The 18,155-nt window shown below is 40.5% G+C and overlaps 1 protein-coding gene across 4 annotated transcripts in view; it reads left to right on the top strand.

The window, feature by feature from the left end:
* PHKA2 (phosphorylase kinase regulatory subunit alpha 2) overlaps positions 1-18,155 on the top strand; it is a 60,373-nt gene that overhangs the window by 19,329 nt on the left and 22,889 nt on the right. For 3 of the 4 annotated variants that reach the window (XR_008973526.1, XR_008973527.1, XM_057419675.1), the window contains exons 15-28: positions 223-332; positions 2,524-2,668; positions 3,142-3,220; positions 4,096-4,259; positions 4,879-5,052; positions 6,215-6,303; positions 7,174-7,307; positions 7,605-7,761; positions 9,303-9,382; positions 9,947-10,025; positions 10,151-10,280; positions 12,166-12,267; positions 12,795-12,913; positions 16,731-16,898. Coding sequence is in view for 2 of the 4 variants with exons in the window: in XM_057419675.1 (XP_057275658.1) it covers positions 223-332; positions 2,524-2,668; positions 3,142-3,220; positions 4,096-4,259; positions 4,879-5,052; positions 6,215-6,303; positions 7,174-7,307; positions 7,605-7,761; positions 9,303-9,382; positions 9,947-10,025; positions 10,151-10,280; positions 12,166-12,267; positions 12,795-12,913; positions 16,731-16,898 (1,730 nt within the window). In the remaining 2 variants the exon portion in view is untranslated. Of the gene's footprint in view, positions 1-222; positions 333-2,523; positions 2,669-3,141; positions 3,221-4,095; positions 4,260-4,878; positions 5,053-6,214; positions 6,304-7,173; positions 7,308-7,604; positions 7,762-9,302; positions 9,383-9,946; positions 10,026-10,150; positions 10,281-12,165; positions 12,268-12,794; positions 12,914-14,803; positions 14,852-16,730; positions 16,899-18,155 lie in introns of all 4 variants that reach the window. The other variant, XM_057419676.1, reaches the window with a different exon arrangement.

The following is an 18,155-nucleotide window of genomic DNA, read 5'->3' as shown; positions in this document are numbered from 1 at the left end:
GCCAGTGAAGCCAAGATTTTTATTTTCAGTTGGGCCTTTGAAGAACTCCAGCTACTATTTTGATGGTTGCAACAAAATGGACCAGTATGTAGCATCTCACTCTGTTACCTGTCTTCTGCCTTACTGATATCAATGAATGATCTCCTTGTCTAAAATGGTTGTTGTGGAAAAGCACACAGGAAATATTAGGCGAGACCTTTTTTCTCTCTCTTTTCTTCACAGGCCGGAACAAGAACATGAAATTAAGTGGACGGCCACACCGACATATTGGAGTGTTGGGCACCTCCAAGCTGTATGTGATAAGAAATCAAATATTTGCTTTTACCCCTCAGGTGAGCATTTAAAGCTGATGGGGAAATTACTGCTTACTTAATGGCTAATCATTAGTGTAGCACTTAGCTTTTACATGCTGTCACTCAGCTGTAGGTAGAACAGGGATGATAAAGCAGATGTACTTTTCTCTGTTTTTTTTTTTAATAGCATTGGATGATCAGCATGGTAGGAGTGCTCTGTCATACAGAGTCTGGCTTCTTTGGTTTCTGGTGTAGGAGAACACAGCAAATCAATAGTACAGAGTTGTTACTGAACTCTGCCTGAACCAACATTCTAGCTAGTGAAGCAGTTTCTCCACAAGTAGGTCACTTAGTGTATCTTCCTACAATTGCCTTGATGGAAAATTTAGTTTCACATATGTGTGCCAAGTACCGTGACCCCGAAGAGACTAAGATGTGATCTGTTCATTATAATGTTAAAATGGTCAATAGGGCTGACAAAGGAATGTTCTGTCTTTATTTTTCTGAATTAGTGCTCTTATTTGTATATTTAATGAAATACGACAGAGTTATTCCTGTAGACTTATTCTAGCAGTTGGTACTAAAAGGCCAAGGGGTCACCTACTACAAACATGCAACTGGAGCAGGATACAGAATGCTCACACCCTCCTATATAGATGCTTGACTAATGTAGTCCTCAAATTCCAGTGGAAGACATGTTCAGTGAATTCTATAGATGGCTTCTGCAGTCCTTCATGATGTCCAAACAACATCAGATTTACTGCAAAAAATGTGGATCCACCTGAAATCTTGCCATGTATCAAGTACTTATTGACGTGTTCCAAAATGGCATTTATCCTGCTGAGTTAAACTAAAATCTCCGTAACATTTTTACTTTGATTTGTAGCCAGACATTTTCCCCTAACTTTTTTGTTGAGGGGAGTGGAACTAATGTTTAATTTTGCCTTCCTAAAGTTAGCATTTAACTCATCTCTGTTGATCTTGACAAATGTCCACAAATTTTGTGGGTTTTTTTTAGTTTGTATTTCATCCTGTTCTCTAATTAAAATATTGATTGAAAATATTGAAGCGTGGGGCAAAGGCTGACCCCATTAAGATACCTTCTCATTCTGAAGAAATAGTTAGTAACTACTATTTTGAGAACAATTTTTCAAACAGTTCTGCCTCCTCAGGTATTTTTTTCTTCAGCTCATTAGTGTGAACATTTGAAAGTTGAGAGATGTCAGCCACTTTCCTGTACCTACCATCTGGTTACTCCCAAAGAAGCAAACTGGACTCATTTGCTGAGATTGGTTTTTGTTATGATTGTTTGGCCATATTGCTTTATACTTTTGTAATCATCTTGGCATTCTCAAATTGACTTTGTTTTCCTGTGCTTTCAGGCACTGGCATTGGCTTGACTGGTCTATGTTATCCTGGCTCTTCCTCTTCAAAGTGTGTTTGCTTCTCTCTGGATTTCTGGGACTTTTTTGTCTTGAATTATCAAAACTAATTGCAAGTGGCTCAGGGATTTATTTGTCTAGTTCCTTAAGTTCTGTGGAGTAATTCCTCTGCACTTTGTCAGCTTGAATTTACGTGCTCACCCCTCCCCAAGACCAGTGTCTTTCCTTAACTTTTTTGTGGCTGCTTTGTCATGCTTTCCATTGGTTGTCTACCTTTTTTGGTTTCCAGCTCCTAAAGTAGCCAGATAGTCTCTTACTGTGATTCTTGGCTTTCCTCTGTAGTGGGAACAGCACACTTTACCACTGTACATTTAACGTACCGTTTTTACATAGTAACTCCTAGCTTTTGTGTATTCAGCTTGACTTTCAGATTGTTCCCAAAAGACATACAGGTACCAGTTCCCAGTCCTCAGCATGCACTTAAGTCTATTTATTGGGTTGGATGCTATTGTTAGCTTTTTCTTCCACATTTAGAGTACTTCCATCTTCCAGACCATAGGTTACTGTAATTCATCACCGGGAAGATTCTACTTCATGGGTGTGATTGATTCCTTTTTATTTGTATGGCTTACTTCTTTCACAGTCAGTCTCCGAGTGTAAGAAAATGGTTTCTGCTGAAGCATGGATTTCTTTTTCACATTCACAGGCCTTATTAGGTTAATTCATGCAGTCTTTGTTGTGCTTAAGAGTAGCTTACATGGCTTTTGTAAATGATTTAAAGGAGGACATGTAAAAAAAAAAAAAGAGTACTGACAGCTACTCATATGCTGTATTTCTTTGTTCTCTAGTTTACTGACCAGCATCACTTCTATCTGGCTCTAGACAATCAGATGATTGTGGAGATGCTGAAGATAGAGCTGGCGTACCTCACTTCTTGCTGGAGGATGACAGGGAGACCAACCCTGACATTTCCCATCACCCACACAATGCTTGGTAAACCCAGTTTTCTGTGTTTCAAGCAGAGCAGATTAAGGCAGGGGGAATAGGATGGAAGTCAGTTTGAGAAGAGACATTTCAAAATCTGAATTCCAATATCAAAAGTGCAGTGTAACTTCCTCAAGTATTTGCTGAATTTGGATGATATGTTAATATTTCACTTTAGTTTTACTCTCCGTTTATATCCTTGCATCTCCTCATCATCTCCATGCTATTTCTGTCCAAAGAAATGCGATAGAAGTCCCTTTGGAACTTTTGTAAAGTGGGTTGGGTTTTGTCTTGAGAAATCCCCTTAGAACTTGTTTGGTTTTTTGTTTGCTTGTTTGTTTTTTTTTGAATAAGCTAGTATTGATAAGTGATTTAAATTTGTCAGATCTACTTTATAGAGAACACCTAGTAATCTACTTTATTTGGACATGATAATTCAAAATGTGTTGGTAAGCTTAGACTCTTCTAACATTCTTTTTCAGTTGACGGTGGTACTGACATTCATCCTGCAGTTCTTGCCACCATAAGAAAATTAGAGGATGGATATTTTGGAGGTGCCAGGTAATGTCAGAACCTCCAGATGATTCTTTCGGTGATTTTTTTTTTTTTTAATTAAATCATATACAGTCCTCAGTTTTGAACTTGTGATAGTACGCAGACCTTGCGCTAGAACTCTGCAAAGAGTTTCAGCTTTAGTTATGTGTCAAGTAGATGGTAGCTGGACCTCGCATGCAGTGGACAAGATCTGTCTCCAAAAGGGGTACCATCTCTGACTGCCATTAATGAATAAGGAAAAATGAATGTCAAACTCTTGGAAATACGAAAACTTGGTCATGGCTGGTCTTCTGGTTTTAAGATGTAATTATGTTTCACAGTTATTGGAGATGTTTTAAACACAAATTACATGTTGTACTTGTAAGCTTATTTGTTCCATTTATCCGCATATAAGAGCAATTTACTATGATGCCACAGTACCTCCCTGTTCTCTTTCTGCTTGCTCTCTGACAATCAGTATCTTCCCCCAGTAATCAGATACACTTTCTGGTTCTTAGCAGTACTGAAGTTTGGTGTGAAGATACTGATATTCATGGGAACTTCTCAACCCCAGGTTTTTTAATACATTATCCTTAGAGTTTAGGTCTTTGTTCAGAGTCTGTATTCATACATACAGCACGCTGCATAATTAGACTTTGAGTTAACACCTGTAGGTATCTAGAGCATTAAGTACTCAGTTAGATCTGCTAGTCTTGTTTTACATTTGTTTTTCTCACTATCAGTATCTGCTGCTTTGTAGTTACCAAGGGTGGATTTAACAGTTGGTCTTATAAATTTTGGAGGAGCTGTTGAAAACTCAGGGAGTATTACTCTGATACTCAGTATCAGAATGGTACTCGGTGTGTATTTGCTTACTTTTTGGTGTGTATTCTTGTTTGCAGAGTGAAGATAGGCAAGCTGTCAGAATTTCTTACCACCTCTTTTCATACGCATCTGAGCTTCCTGGATCCAGACTGTGATGTAAAACTGTTCGATGACCCTAATGAAGGCCGCAGGAGTCCCGACAGTGAATATGGAGGCTATTCAGCAGATTTCTGTGAAAAAGGTAGTGGGTTTCCACATTTTCTTTTTTTTTTTTCCTTCCTAAGTTCTATCAACAGAGTCTATTTTGTGCATAGTTGATAGTCACTCGTTGATAGTCACTCAGGTTTCTTGTGTGTCAGTCTGAGGACAGTACTTGCATGACTTAATTTGGAGATGGAATTTGTGCATATTCCTCCTACATTCGTAGTATGGTGTTGAACAGTAACTGCTGCAGTAAAGCTGAGTCTGAAGAGTCAGCAGATGAAGACTGTGTGAAAGAGGCTAGAGGGAGGAAAAGACTGAGAAGTCATAGACAAGAGCTTGTATGGAGGAGATGATAGGCTCATAGACTCATTTTGGTTGGAAAACACCCTTGAGTCCTGCGGACTACTAGAAAGATAGAAACACTTTAACTTCCTTTCAAAGGGAAAACCAACTTCTTAATGTAACTGTTTTCAGAGTCAAAAACTGCTTTTTTTTTTAATTTCCAACTTGTTCAGCTTAGAAATCTCTTGCTTATGATATTCTTGCAATTTTGTGTGCCCTTCTATATAGCAAGCATAAAATGGTATGTTTGAAAAAGAAAAAACTGGTAAATTGTGATCTTACCTTTAATAAACCTTTTATGTATGTCCCACTAGAAAGTCAGGATGAGCTGGATCAGTACATAAATGATGTCCTGCAGAGTACAGCACTGAATTCATACCTGCCTCCAACTTCAAAGACTGCAAATCAACCACCTGTGTTCAGTGCAAACCATTCCACAGAAGAGATACTGTCAATAATGGCAAAGACAAAGGGCTTGGAAGTTCCAGGTATTTCTTCCTGTTAGCTATTCAATGATAATAATAGAAAGTGTGGTTTGGGTGCTAAAAGGGGCAAGTTCAAGTATTTCAAAATTCTGCTGTTTAAAAAGAATCAGTGTCTTGAGTACATTGTAGTTATCAAGAAATAAGAATGAGTCTGAAGCTGTTACTGTTGTTTTCCCTTGTCTTGTTGTATACGCAGATAACCTGCTATGAAATGTAACATTTAATCAAGGTTAATGGTATGGGAACTGCTACAGCTTCTCAGTTGGATAGAATTTTAGAACTCAAGTCAGAGAGTTCTTTTTCTTTTTTTTCTTTTTTGTCACTTTTTACACAAAGGCAGACAAAATGTATTTTCTTATTTTAGTAAAGTTGTGGTGAAGTGAAATGTTTCAATGCCAGAAAAAACATAAAAATGCTCACGTATTCTCTGAATTTGTAAGAACAAATGGAGTAGAGAGGGAGGACAGATTCTTAATTACTGTAGATTTTTAGTAGACTGATGTGAGGTTTTACACCAAAATAGTGCTTTGACTGAATTTGTAAATAGATTCCGACATATGCATTCTTTTATATTTTGGTATGTAGTATTCAGTGCCCTGGTTAAGGGAAAGCTTCCATTAACTTCAGTGGAAATTAGTAACTTTCAAGCTCTTTTGTTAGTCTTTTCTCCTATTTTTCATATGCCACATCATCTGATCCTCTATTGAATTCAACATACGAAGTTAACAGAGAATTAGCCTACATTTAGCATTACCATTTTAATTATGATACCTTACCAGTTAGACCATTTTCTCCAAGTACTTCCTGTTGAAATGTTTAAAACCCTTAGCAGGGTCAGGTCATTGGGCTGTAGGATTTCTGAGGCATAGGCTGCCATAAGAGATACCAGTTCAGCATGTAAAAATCTCAGGCACTACATGCTCATCTTGGAAGCTCTTGGAGCAAGCCTGCAAGGAGATAAGGTTCAGAATCTGATCTTGTCCAGGTTCCACGCACAGGATCTCAGAAGTTTTGCCTCTGTATTTTGATTCTTGGAGGTATTTCTGTTGTTTTAACCTACTATAGCTGCTTCATGAAGGTGGTTTTGATTTTTCTGTTACTGAAACAGACTTTTTTTGTCTTTTTTTGTCTTTTTTTTTTTTTTTTTTGTGGCTTTGTTTTCCAGCTGTGTCTATGTCTCTGCCCACTAAAGTTCTGAACACACACCGGAAGTCTCTGAATCTTGTTGATAATCCCCATTTCTTTGAGGCAAAGGTAAGATGTGGGAATTTTCATGCTGTTTGTCATTTTGGGACTCAATACTGCATTTTTTTCCTGTGTTTCCCAGCCAAACCCTATAAACATTCTCATTTTCCTTCACAGACAAGACATTCTGCCTGAGGCACCAGATAGCTACTCCCTTGTTTTGGAATTTATGTCTTGGTGAAGTTTTCTTGGTTAAATGGACATCATCAAGTGGAAAGTTTTTAACTGTGTGTGCAATATATATAGGTGCCTATTTTTAAAGGCCAAAGATTAAGTCATTGTCTTTAGTTCTAACTGAACACACAAAGAGAAGAATGGGATGTTCATGGCTTTTAGAGATGTTCTCCAAGCAATGCTACTTATAGTAGTATCTGGGCAGGAGGGGAGTGTGTGAAAGGGCAGGTGTCCTTACGGCACTGATCAAATCCTACAGCAAGGCATGAAGCTTGGAATATTTGTGATGGAAACAAATGCATTCACAAAGCACCACATATATACAGGTTAGAGATGGTACTCAAAAAGCCCTAAATTGTTTCAACTAAAAAGAGGTAGTATCCTTCCACTTTTCTCTTTACAGGGGACAGCAAATGACAGGAAAAGCATGCACATAATTTGATTTCCTTTTTTGACAAACTTTTTCTTCCTTGTTGATTGAACCAAGACTAGAGACAAAGTTCCGTTCTGGGTGTTGTGTTTCCTGGGGATCGATCTCCTTTTCATGTCTGCAGTAGCTTGGCAAGAACTATGTGATGTATTTCAAGTGCAGAGTTATGTTGCAAGTCTGTTATATGTTTTTAATGGGTATTTACAGTTTGAATTTGATCTGCTACTTTTTTCAGGATCATTTCTGATTTTTTTTTCATCCATCTTTGTTACCAGGACCGTGGAAATGTTTTGCACTTATCTAAAGATGCTCGTGGTGATCTGGATTGCAGGAAGCTTGTTGAGCAGTTGAAGGAATGTCCAACGCTCCATGATCAAGCTGATGTCTTATATATCTTGCATATACTAAAGTGAGTTGTCCAAGTATAAACTTCAGCAGCTTTAAGTCTGGTCACAGCTATTGACCAAATAGTCACCTATAGGCTCGTGGCTAAGTGAGTGCTCAAGTTAATATGGAAGTTCCTGGTACCAAAGGTTTTGTCCCACGTATAGCTGATCTCTGGTGAAGGCCCATGTCCTATGTACTGCTTAATACAAAAATATGAGCAGTTTGATCAAAGTCAGGCTGCTTGTTGTTTGTTTGTTTGTTAAGGTTAAGCTGTATAACATTTACCTGATGACTTAGCCTTCTGTGTCTTTTCTGGCAGAGGTGCTAACTGGGACACAGAGCTGGATGGACAGTACGGTGTCACTGTTCATTGCCTACTCAATGAGCTCTACAGAAAGGCAGGCCTCAATCAAGAATGGGGATTAATCCGCTATATTTCTGGCATACTCAAAAAGAGAGTGGAAGTCCTGGCTGAGGTATGACATACAAATAATGCTGGTTCAGTTTCCTGCCTAGAAACTGAGCTAAAACTACCAATTTGCTGGTGGAGCTTGTACTTGCCCTTCTTCCGGTCTTTACTTCACAACATACGTAGTGCAGCATTTTTCAGTAAACACTGGTTGCTTTTCTGATCTAAAATCTTACTATGACATCTTTACCTTTCATCTATACTGCAGACTCTGTTAGTGCTGGCACAGGCTGAGAATGTCACTCTGTAAATGATTGTGAAGACTTCATCCCATCTCTGTTAATGGGAGAAGCTCAGTTACGTGATTTGAAAGCTGTAGTTGTCATTGGGAATTGTCTATTGCTGTTGCAGTAGCATGAACAGTTTAGGAACACTGCTATGTCAAGGTGCTAGAGATGATACAAAACATACTCTGCTGATTTCCATCCTATTGGGCAGACAGTCTATTGTGTGCAAGGATGTTCAGATTAATTAATATGTTAATGCCTCTAAAATTATTAGTTTTAATAGAGAGACTATTAAGTAGTAACAAGAAAGATCCACTGTAAGGGTACAGATTTAATTTTGAACATTACAAAAATGTTTCTTCTCAAGTACTCTAAAGTATTTGTTTAATTTCCTACTTAGCCTGACATATTTCTGAATAGAGCTCTTTGTAAAATTCCTGGCCATTTTCAAAGCTTTGACTGTCACACCTAGGATGCCCTATTTTAGCAGCAGTCGTATCTGCAGGAAGCAATTTATGATAATCACGCTTCATGGTACTTCATTAAGCACATGAACTTTTCCATCCTCAAGACATCATGGATGAGCAGTACAGACAGGCTCACAGGCAGCTGTGTATGTGCAGTTGAGAAGATACTGACAAAGAATTGGGGATGAAGTGAGTAGAGATGATGTACTTTGTTCCATGTTAAGCGAGGGAAAACAGACTTCAAAATCAGAGGATCCTTGTTCTGTGAGGTCTTTGGTTCAGGATGCTAAAACAGGTAAACTGAACACCCACTTTTAAAGGACATCGGTGTAAAAAAGTAAACACTGTGGATCTAAGGCAAGCATCTATTTCAGAATGTATCAGGGTGCCTAATTCAGAAATGTGATGCAATATGTTCCATGTTTGTTTGTTCTAAGAGATATGTTAGTACTCCAGATATTTTATTTTATTTTGTTTTATTTTAGCTAATACTGCCAAGTTCTTCATTGATTAAAGACATTTTTTGTCTTAAATAAATAACAAATGTTTATCTTATGATAAAGGATAAAGTCCTTTATTGATCAGCCAGCCCCACTGGAGTCCCTAATCGTTAGCTGCTGATTTCAATGAGTCTGGGAGCAGGCTTTCAGCCTGGGCAGACTCTCATAGCCCTGTTGACCTCAGGGGATCTTTGGCAACTAGTTAACAGCATTCTGCTGGATCTGCATGTCTGGTAATTAATAGGAATGCACTTAAATATTTGTAAAGGAATAGTTTGTTTTGGGGAATTAAAAATGGTTTCACTTCAATGTGACTCAGAGAAAGGTCTTTTGCTTTCTGTCCAATTATGATAGGCATGCACAGACCTCCTGTCGCACCACAAACAGCTTACAGTGGGCCTGCCACCAGAGCCCCGTGAAAAAATCATTACCACGTAAGTTGGAGCTCTACCTTAATTACAGAAGCGGGCTGCCCTTCATCTTCCTGCTGGTACTGTTCTGTTGCTATTATCACAGAATCATAGAATGGTTTGGATTGGAAGGACCTTAAAGTTCATCCAGTTCCAGCCCTCCTGCCATGGACAGGGGCACCTTCCACTAGAGCAGGTTGCTCGAAGCCCCAGACAGTCTATCCTTGAACACTACCAGGGATGGGACATCTACAGCTTCTCTGGGAGGCCTGTGCACTGCCTCACCATCCTTGTAGTGAAGAACTTCTTCCTAATATCTAATCTGAATCTCCCCTCTCTCAGTTTAAATCCATTCCCCCTTGTCCTGTCCCTAAGTGCCCTTGTCAAAAGTCCCTCTCCAGATTTCTTGTAGTCAAAAGTTGGTTTAAAATTTATTCCTCACCTTCAGAAGGAACTGTAACTACACAGGCAAAGCCGTAGGCACCTTTGTGGCACACGTGTTTTTAGGTGATTTGGTTCCAGTGCTTGTTCAAGAGGTTGATAGCAGGTGCCTGAATAATTGCTAACCATGGTTTAACTTTTTTGTAGCCCACTGCCACCTGAGGAGCTCATAGATCTGATTTATGAAGCCAGCGGCCAAGACATCAGTATAGCAGTCCTGACGCAGGTAGGTAGCATGTGTAAAAAGGGTTCTTTCAGCTGTGCCCAGTGTGTCACCAGTGTTTGCTCTGTGACTGGGAAAGCCAAGAGGACTCACTCTGAATGGGTGCCCTTATGGATTTGTCCTTGCAGGAAATAATTATGTACTTGGCGATGTACGTCCGGTCACAGCCTAGTCTTTTTGTGGAGATGCTCAGGCTCCGCATTGGTCTGATAATTCAGGTGATGGCCACTGAGCTGGCCCGAAGTCTGAAATGCTCAGGTAAGAGCAATTTTATCATAAGGATACACAAAGAATGATTTCTGCTGCACCACAGTGGTTGATTTTTCATTTAAATGTGTTAAATACTTCGATTAACATCTTCATTCAGCATGCACAGCTACAAGCTTCAAAAATAACTTACCTTTCTGGCTTAATGAAAGATTCCTGTCTCACAATCCCACAGTTATTCAAACTGAAGTGGTTATTAAATACTTCATTACCATGGCTTTCAGTAAGTGTAGGTCATCACATTGCACATCTGTGTGTATTTCAGGACCCAGTGCCACCAATGTCAATGAGCGTTAGGACCTTAGGTGTCTTCTGAGCATTTGAGCCTTAATTCATAGTTCTGGTAGTTTTTATTCGAAGTAACTGCTGATCTACTTCTTATGTGTAAGCCTTTTCCATTTGAATGTGCTTAGTTGTAAAATATCTGCTGTTTAGAATTCAGCTAGTGATGTGTTATTCTGTCAGCATATTAGTAAAAAAACTTACAGGCCCCCAGGATGTTGCATATGCCCTACAAAAACTCAAGAAGTAAGTAACAAACAAGTGGTGCAAGGCAAAATATTTTAAAACTCATTTTGGAATTGAAATTTAAAAAAATTGAAACTAGAGAGAGATCTGAGGATGATGATAACTGAAGAGAGATCTGAAAAATCACTGAAGGATTTTCCTTATTGACAGGGGTCAGAAGTCTAAGAAGGAGCAGTCATGGAAAGTAATCAATGTGACCAGTATATAGTGAAATGCTACCACTTAGGAGCATGATCTGGGCCATATTTTTGTGGCTCAGCTCTTGTTACCATTTCTGATGCCCTAGCACACCCTGAATGGGGATAACTTTGTGGAAGCAAGTTTCTGGTCTCTCCCTAGTTTTCTCCCTCATGGAGTGAAGAGGGTGTCCCTGGTAGCTGGGTTAGATGGAGCCCATTTTAGATTCTGCTTCTCTCTTAATGTGAATTGGTAGCTGTTGCTGGGAGTAGCAGGTTTCTCCCTTAGGAGAAGTTTACAAAAGGAGCCAAGTAATTTTCATAGAATCATAGAATAGTTAGGGTTGGAAAGGACCTTAAGATCATCTAGTTCCAACCCCCCTGCCATGGGCAGGGACACCTCACATTAAACCATGTCACCCAAGGCTCTGTCCAACCTGGCCTTGAACACCACCAGGGATGGAGCATTCACAGCTTCCTTGGGCAACCCATTCCAGTGCCTCACTCACCCTCCTTTTCTGGGATAGAATTATAGAATAGAATCATAGAATACTTTGGGTTGGAAGGGATGTTCAAAGGTCATCTGGGCCAACTCCCCTACAATGAGCAGGGTCATTCTTGACTAGATCAGGTGGCCCAGAACCACATCTTATATGAAGAGCATACAGAAGGTGCTGTCTCCCCCAAACCTGTAGCTGAACAGTGCTTTCTTTGTTCACACTTCAAAGTCTTTTTCCTGGGGTCTATTTTGTTATTCCTTAGCCTTAAAATACAACAACCCTTCCACATGCATGCATTTTGTTATGGAATAACTGGTTCTGTAATTTAGTTCTACATGTCAGCTGCAGTTGAGAGATGGCTGTAATGCCTTTCCAGTTGATCTTTCTTTACAAAGGAACAATTGGTTTCTCATCATCAGCTTCAGTGAGATTTCAGACAAGTTCCAGCATAATATCCACTAATGCAAATAGTATTATTTCCATGCAGTGTTTGTTCTTTAGTCCTGAAGTGAATTTTCTTTGAAATGTGACTCTACAGATTAATCTTTCAGAGAAAGCTTTAGCCACAAAGGTAAATGTGACTGAACTGCATTCAGCAGCAGTTACATAGGTAAACAAGGTATAAACCACCTATAATGATGCTTGGGTTTTCTTCTTTTGTTTTTTAACTAGGTGAAGAAGCTTCAGAGAGTTTGATGAATCTAAGCCCCTTTGATATGAAAAATCTTCTACACCATATTCTCAGTGGAAAAGAGTTTGGTGTGGAAAGAAGCTGTAAGTTGGTCACTTGGGTACTTGTGTGTGTTAAGTAAGAGCTATAAATATAAAGTTAGATTGTCTTGTAAGTAGGTTCTCTCAGCATGTAAAATACAGTTACAGGTAATGTATTAATTTTGGGTGGCCAATACACCCACAGGTGTATGTTTGCTGTGGAATAAACAAAACAAATATAATGGAAGCTGTCTTGCACTGAAATACAATTGTATCCAGTTTTCAGTGATATGTAGGCAAACTTTTAAAATTAAAACATTTTATGTGATCAGAATGAAAACCATGTAAAGGGCACATCTAACCTGCATGCAGGAAGTGTGTCTAACAAGCAGTGGCATGGCAACTGTCTGCTGGGTTCATTCTTAGGCCCTCACAGATTCATTGCAACTTTGACATCTTTTAAAGCTATGATTGCTCTGTGTCTTGGAAAATCAGGTACTGATATCACAGTGTGGATCTTTAGCTCTAGATACAATGTCATCTGTTTTTCTGCCCCTAGAATTTAAAAAATGTCCATTTGCTTCTTTTAGTGCGACCTGGAGATTCCTCTTCATCCAGCCCTTCAATTTCTATTCATGAAATGGGGCATTCTGGAGCAACCAAAACAGAAAGAAGTGGTATTACTAAATTGAAGAGTGAGATGACGCAGGTGAGGATTTTCTGTCAATGCTCATCCGAAAATGCAGCTATGTTATGTTTTGTTCTTGGTAAAGGACAAAATTTTCAAAAGATCCTTTGATTTAAAGCTGATCATTAAATAGAAGACAGTAAGAGATGTTTCCTCCAAAAATGTGCTTTCTTTTCTGTTCTTGTTTCATATGCTGAGTATAGAACATGAACAAACTCAATTGCAGTCATAATACCAAGTTTAAAATGAGCTCTTACTTATCTTTAGCTAAGGAAAAGTCAGATGTTCATTCTTGTACTCTGCCCCAGTTGCTGAAGTGGTCCACATTCCTTGTGGAAAAGAGACACTTGGAAAAGAACTCTTGATGGCTTTGATTTCTCTATTTTGTGTCTCTACTATTATCTCTTTCCCTCTACTGTTACTTCTTTTCCTCTAGACAAATAGGAAGGTAGTGGTCAAATAAAATACATTTATAAGAGTGGTTCTATTTTTTCAAGCTTGGCTTATTCAGCTGGAGAAGATAAGGTCCAGGAGGACCTTGTTGCAGCCTTTCAATATATAAAGGGGGCTTATAAGAAAGATGAGGAGATGCTCTTTACAAGGGCCTTTAGTGATAGGAGAAGGGGCAATGGTTTTAAACTGAAAGCGGACAGGTTTAGAATAGACACAAGGAGCACATTTTTTTTATTATGAAGGTGGTGAGAAACTGGAACAGGTTCCCCAAAGAAGCTGTGGATGCTCCATCCCTGGCAGTGTTCAAGATCAGGTTGGATGGTGCTTTGAGAAGCCTGGTCTAGTGGAAGGTGTCCTCACTGGTTGCACGGACTAGATGATTTTTCAAAGTTCCCTTCCAGTGCAAATCATTCTGTATTAGAAACCTATTTTTTAAAGGCCCTCTTAACAAGTAAGCCTGTTTCATTTAATCTGAGACCATTCCTGTAGGTTGCTAAGGAGGTATTTGATGTTTTCCTTTGATTGTATGAAACATATTTGATCAGGAAGCCTTCTGAAAGGAGTGGCATTTCTGCATGGTCTGGACCCAGAGCATTTGATGGTGACAGTAAAGATCTGTTAAGGATTCTTCATAGGACATGGTAAGGCGGTGAAGCAAAGGCACCTGTGTTTGAGCCATGCCGTGGTCAAGTGTCGTGGTATGGCTGTGAAGGTGCTGATAGCTGTAGCTGCTTTCCACTGGCCCTGAAGTGACTTTGGGGGTTCAGCCTGAGCAGGGCTTGAAGCCCTAAGGCAGGTGCCTGACTTGAAGGCCTTTCCAGGAAGGAAGAGGGACTAGGCGCTAGGTGGCAGCATTATTTTAAATACAGAGGTGGGCCTGAGCTGAAGTATTCGGACCTTTATTGAGGTTGGAAATGCAGTTCCTGTATTGCTTTTGCATTCGATAGAAACCTGGTGTTTTGAACAGAAGAGGAGTTGGCTGGTTTTATTTTTATTTCCCTCACCTTGCCATTCATGCTGCTTTCTGCCACATCTCATTGCATTCTCTGAGTAATGCTCTAGGTACTAATTCATTGTCATCTTGGCTGTGGGGGGATCAACTCTGTGTTACAAGGAACATTTTCAAGCACCTGTAGTAACACCTCTGAACATCAAGCCTTTGCCTGGGCCTGAACCATTAACACTGGTTTGGGGTGGACAGTTACAGAAAAATGCTGCAATTCTGAGGTGCTGCATTCACATTTCAGCAGAATTTTTGCCTTGCAGCTGTTTGTTTAGTGCTGCTCACCCAGCTGGCAGCCCACAGACTTTCTGCAGCAAGGTGACCTTTCTTTCCTCTGAGTACCCAAGCTTATTCCCTGTTTCTTGTCTTCACACATGTGGGTTACTTAACCTTGTTTGCCTCCTGTTCTGTCCCAGCTGCCTATCTATGTGTTGGTGTCTGGCTTTCTTTTGTAGTTCTTTCATGAGGGCCGCTCCATGTCCAGCAGCATGTTTACTTCCATGGTAAAACCCCATCTGCAGCTCTGCCGCTGCTCCTCACCCTGTGCGTATGTGCAAGGCTCTTAGCCATAGACCTCTCTTAGCCATGTGACCTCTCCTGCATAAAAAACTTGTTTTCAAACCCTACCTCTTTGTCTTGTCCATCTTCATTGGGAACCAATTCTCATTGCTAATCTTTTAATAGAAGTTGAGCCTTGTATTTAGATCCACTTAGTTCTTTTGAAGCTTAAGTTGTAGCAGATAAAGCACTATAGCAGATTTAGCTACTTGATGGTGGATAATGTTACAGGTGTCATCAGTATTTTAAAGTAATGTAGCTCTGATAAATGCTGGCAGTCTCCGAGGAGAAAGGAACCCACAGTAGCTTCATGTTGCTGAGACAGGGTTTTTATGGTCCTGGGTATCTCCTCATGCAAGTCGTCTTCTTTGAAGGCAGTGAAGTGTAGCTCGTCTTAAGCTCTTGCTGTTAAGGAAGATAATTGTTTCAATATTTTACCAATGGATACCTTGACAATTTAAAGTAAGTCTCAGGTTCTAAATCCGTCACATAGAGTTAGAAAGTTTGCAGCTATGTGTGCACTTTGAACAGGTGATTGTGGATCATGGCTCTCTGTATCTCCAGACTTGCTGTGTGGACACCTCCGAAGTGTCTTAAATACACAGCTGCAGAGCACCACTAGCCTTGTGGCCTGGCCTGACACCTGCCAGGGTGCTTGCTGTTCCATCTCTCTTCTCGCATACCAGTGCAGAAAGGCAGGCTTCAGCTGTGTGTTTGGTTCAGGTGCACAGAATTGTTTAATGAGACCTTTGCTTCTCTGAACCACCTGAGTAGCCAGATTAATTATTTTATGCAGATGGATTTCTTTGCTTTGGCATCACCTGCCCCTGCTGACCTGCTTAGCAGAATGGAGGAAGTTCTGTCTTGGCCAGTGTGCACCAGAAAAGAATGGCAAGCATCAAAACATCAAGGGGACACCACCTATGCCTCACTGATACCAGTTGTGTTCTTACTTGCTGGTCTTTCTGCAGAGCTCATCTGTGCAGAATCAGTGAGCCTACCCTTCACAAACATGCAGTTTTCAGTTTATTTTCCTTCTTCCTAGTACTTTGCTGAGGTGGTTTCTTACTCAGAAATGATGAGATTTGAGACAGGGCTGTCAGTGAAGTCCTTTCTGGGCTGAAAGTAATAGGTGTGCAAAAAGGAACATGGAAGCAGAAGAGTGCAGTCTCTGGGAGTGCAAAAAGTAGGCAAACTGAATGTGTGGGAATGGAAACAAGAATTTGGTGGTGGTGCCACAATTTTGAAGGTGATTTACTGCCTAATTCAGTGCCAAAGTCTGGTAGAGTAAAATAATAGAGCAGTAGTGACAATAAAGGTAACAAGACTGATACTTAGAGGGAGGCAGGCATGATGATTACATGACCACACTAAGTTAGTTTTTAGTCTGCTTACTTGAATGGAACTTTTTACATGGAGGACCTCTCTTGCTGGAGTCACAGACCCTTTGGTTCTCTTACAAATCCAAGTGAGTCCAGCCTTCCTGCAAATCCCACCATCTTGCACACCAGTGACACTGCCCTGACAGCCAGCTTATGCTGTTAAAATAGTCAGGCCTTGTGCTGAGCAAAGCAGTGAAGTTTACTGGGTCATGTCTTGTTGAACTGCTTGCCTGTTTAGTTGAGAAATGATCGAATTATTGGGGAAGTGAAGCATGTGAAGGGGAGAGGAAGGGATCAATCCTGCTCCATCACTTTGTGTGATATGATAGCATGTATTTTTTCCCTTCTTCTGAGGTAGCATTGCAACAGAATGATACATTCACCAGCAGTAGCACTTCGGGTGGTAGAAGGCAACTAACCAAGGCTTTAATGTTTCTTACAGAGGAGCAGTACTCCGTCATCTCCCACTAGTGCTTCTCCTGCTGGCTCCAGTGGAGACATGAGCTGGGGTGACAGAAAAGGGCAGTGGCTGCGCAGAAGGAGGCTTGATGGTGCTATTAACAGGGTTCCTGTTGGCTTTTATGAGAAAGTGTGGAAAATTCTTCAGAAGGTAAGCTGGCAGCTGGGAAGGACAGGAAGCAAGCAAGCTGTATGGTAGTTTGGGAAGATGGTAGTCCAGAGGTGGCATGTTGCTGGGAGTTGAAGTTGGTCTTCAGCTGGAAAACTGATGGAAACTAGTCACTAGTAGGAGTGTGTCTCTCAAGCATAGAAGGGTTCCGTTTCCACAAGTTCACATGTTTGTTTGGAATTGTGTTTTTTCTCTGAAATCACTGGCGCTTGAATTTCACCTGAATGATTCTGTTCCACCACTGTCTGTTTTCCATCACCCGTGGCCTAATGCAAGTTGTGGTCAGGGCTGTGGGGCACTGCAGGGCAGTGTGGTTCCTGCACTCCAGTTCAGAAGGGCTGCAAGGAGTGAAGTAGGAAACTACTGACTCTTTCAGAATGTCTCAAGATCTCTTGCTGGCCCTTCTGAGCTGTATGGCATTCTTAACAGGTTGGGGTTTTTTTTCTTGTTTGGGGTTTTTAAAGTGAAAATAAGTCCTTGCCAGCCTTTGGAGACCAGGGGCATGGAAATGTGTTGAAGCAGCTCTCCAGGAAGGACTTGATAGGAATTACAAGTTTTTACTCATTTCAGAGTGATTATGCTGGTGTTCAGCTGTGCTGGATGAAAGCCAGCTCTGAGCACCTTGCAGCACTGAGCAGTTCATGCCCACACTTTGGGGAAAATGTGCATCACCAGCTTGGGTTGATTTTGGTTATCCTTCTGAAATCACTTATCCTTAAGCTGTTAGTGTTGATGTCAGCCAAGATGAGTCATATATGACCCTGCGGCTATTTACTAATGGGATCTTTCAGTAGAGTGAGCATCACTTCTGTCCTGACCTAATACAATAGCTGGGAGTATCTCAATGTTTTTTCTGGCTATTGAAATCAGTTGTGCTTATTTATCTTCAGTATTTCATCCTTAAACTCTTCGGAGCATTCATAAAACCTCTCTCTTCTGGGTGTGTTTTTGTACCTCAGGTACCCAGATGTGTCACTGCTCAGCCTGCCTTCTCACCAGTTAGATTTTGTCACTCTTTCCTCATGTACAACTTCGTATTTCTAACCCCGCCTCTCCCCCACTGTTGGTGGCCTGTGTCCAAGCACCTCAACATGTTGACATCCTTGAGATGCACTGCCCTGGATCTGAAACACTTAACTAAAAGTTGTTTTAGTGAAACTGAAAAATAAAGGTTCTCCCTTCAGTGGTCTGTTGTCATGCTTTCGCATTACCTTTTATTTCTACATCCTTTCCCACAGA

This window comes from Pezoporus wallicus, unplaced genomic scaffold (genome assembly GCF_028554395.1).
Source record: "Pezoporus wallicus isolate ANWC-B61680 ecotype Strahan unplaced genomic scaffold, APGP_CSIRO_Pwel_v1 contig_5767, whole genome shotgun sequence".
Taxonomy (NCBI): domain Eukaryota; kingdom Metazoa; phylum Chordata; class Aves; order Psittaciformes; family Psittacidae; genus Pezoporus; species Pezoporus wallicus.
The sequence above is the reverse complement of the archived record's forward strand: the minus strand, read 5'-3'. Positions and strand labels throughout refer to the sequence as shown.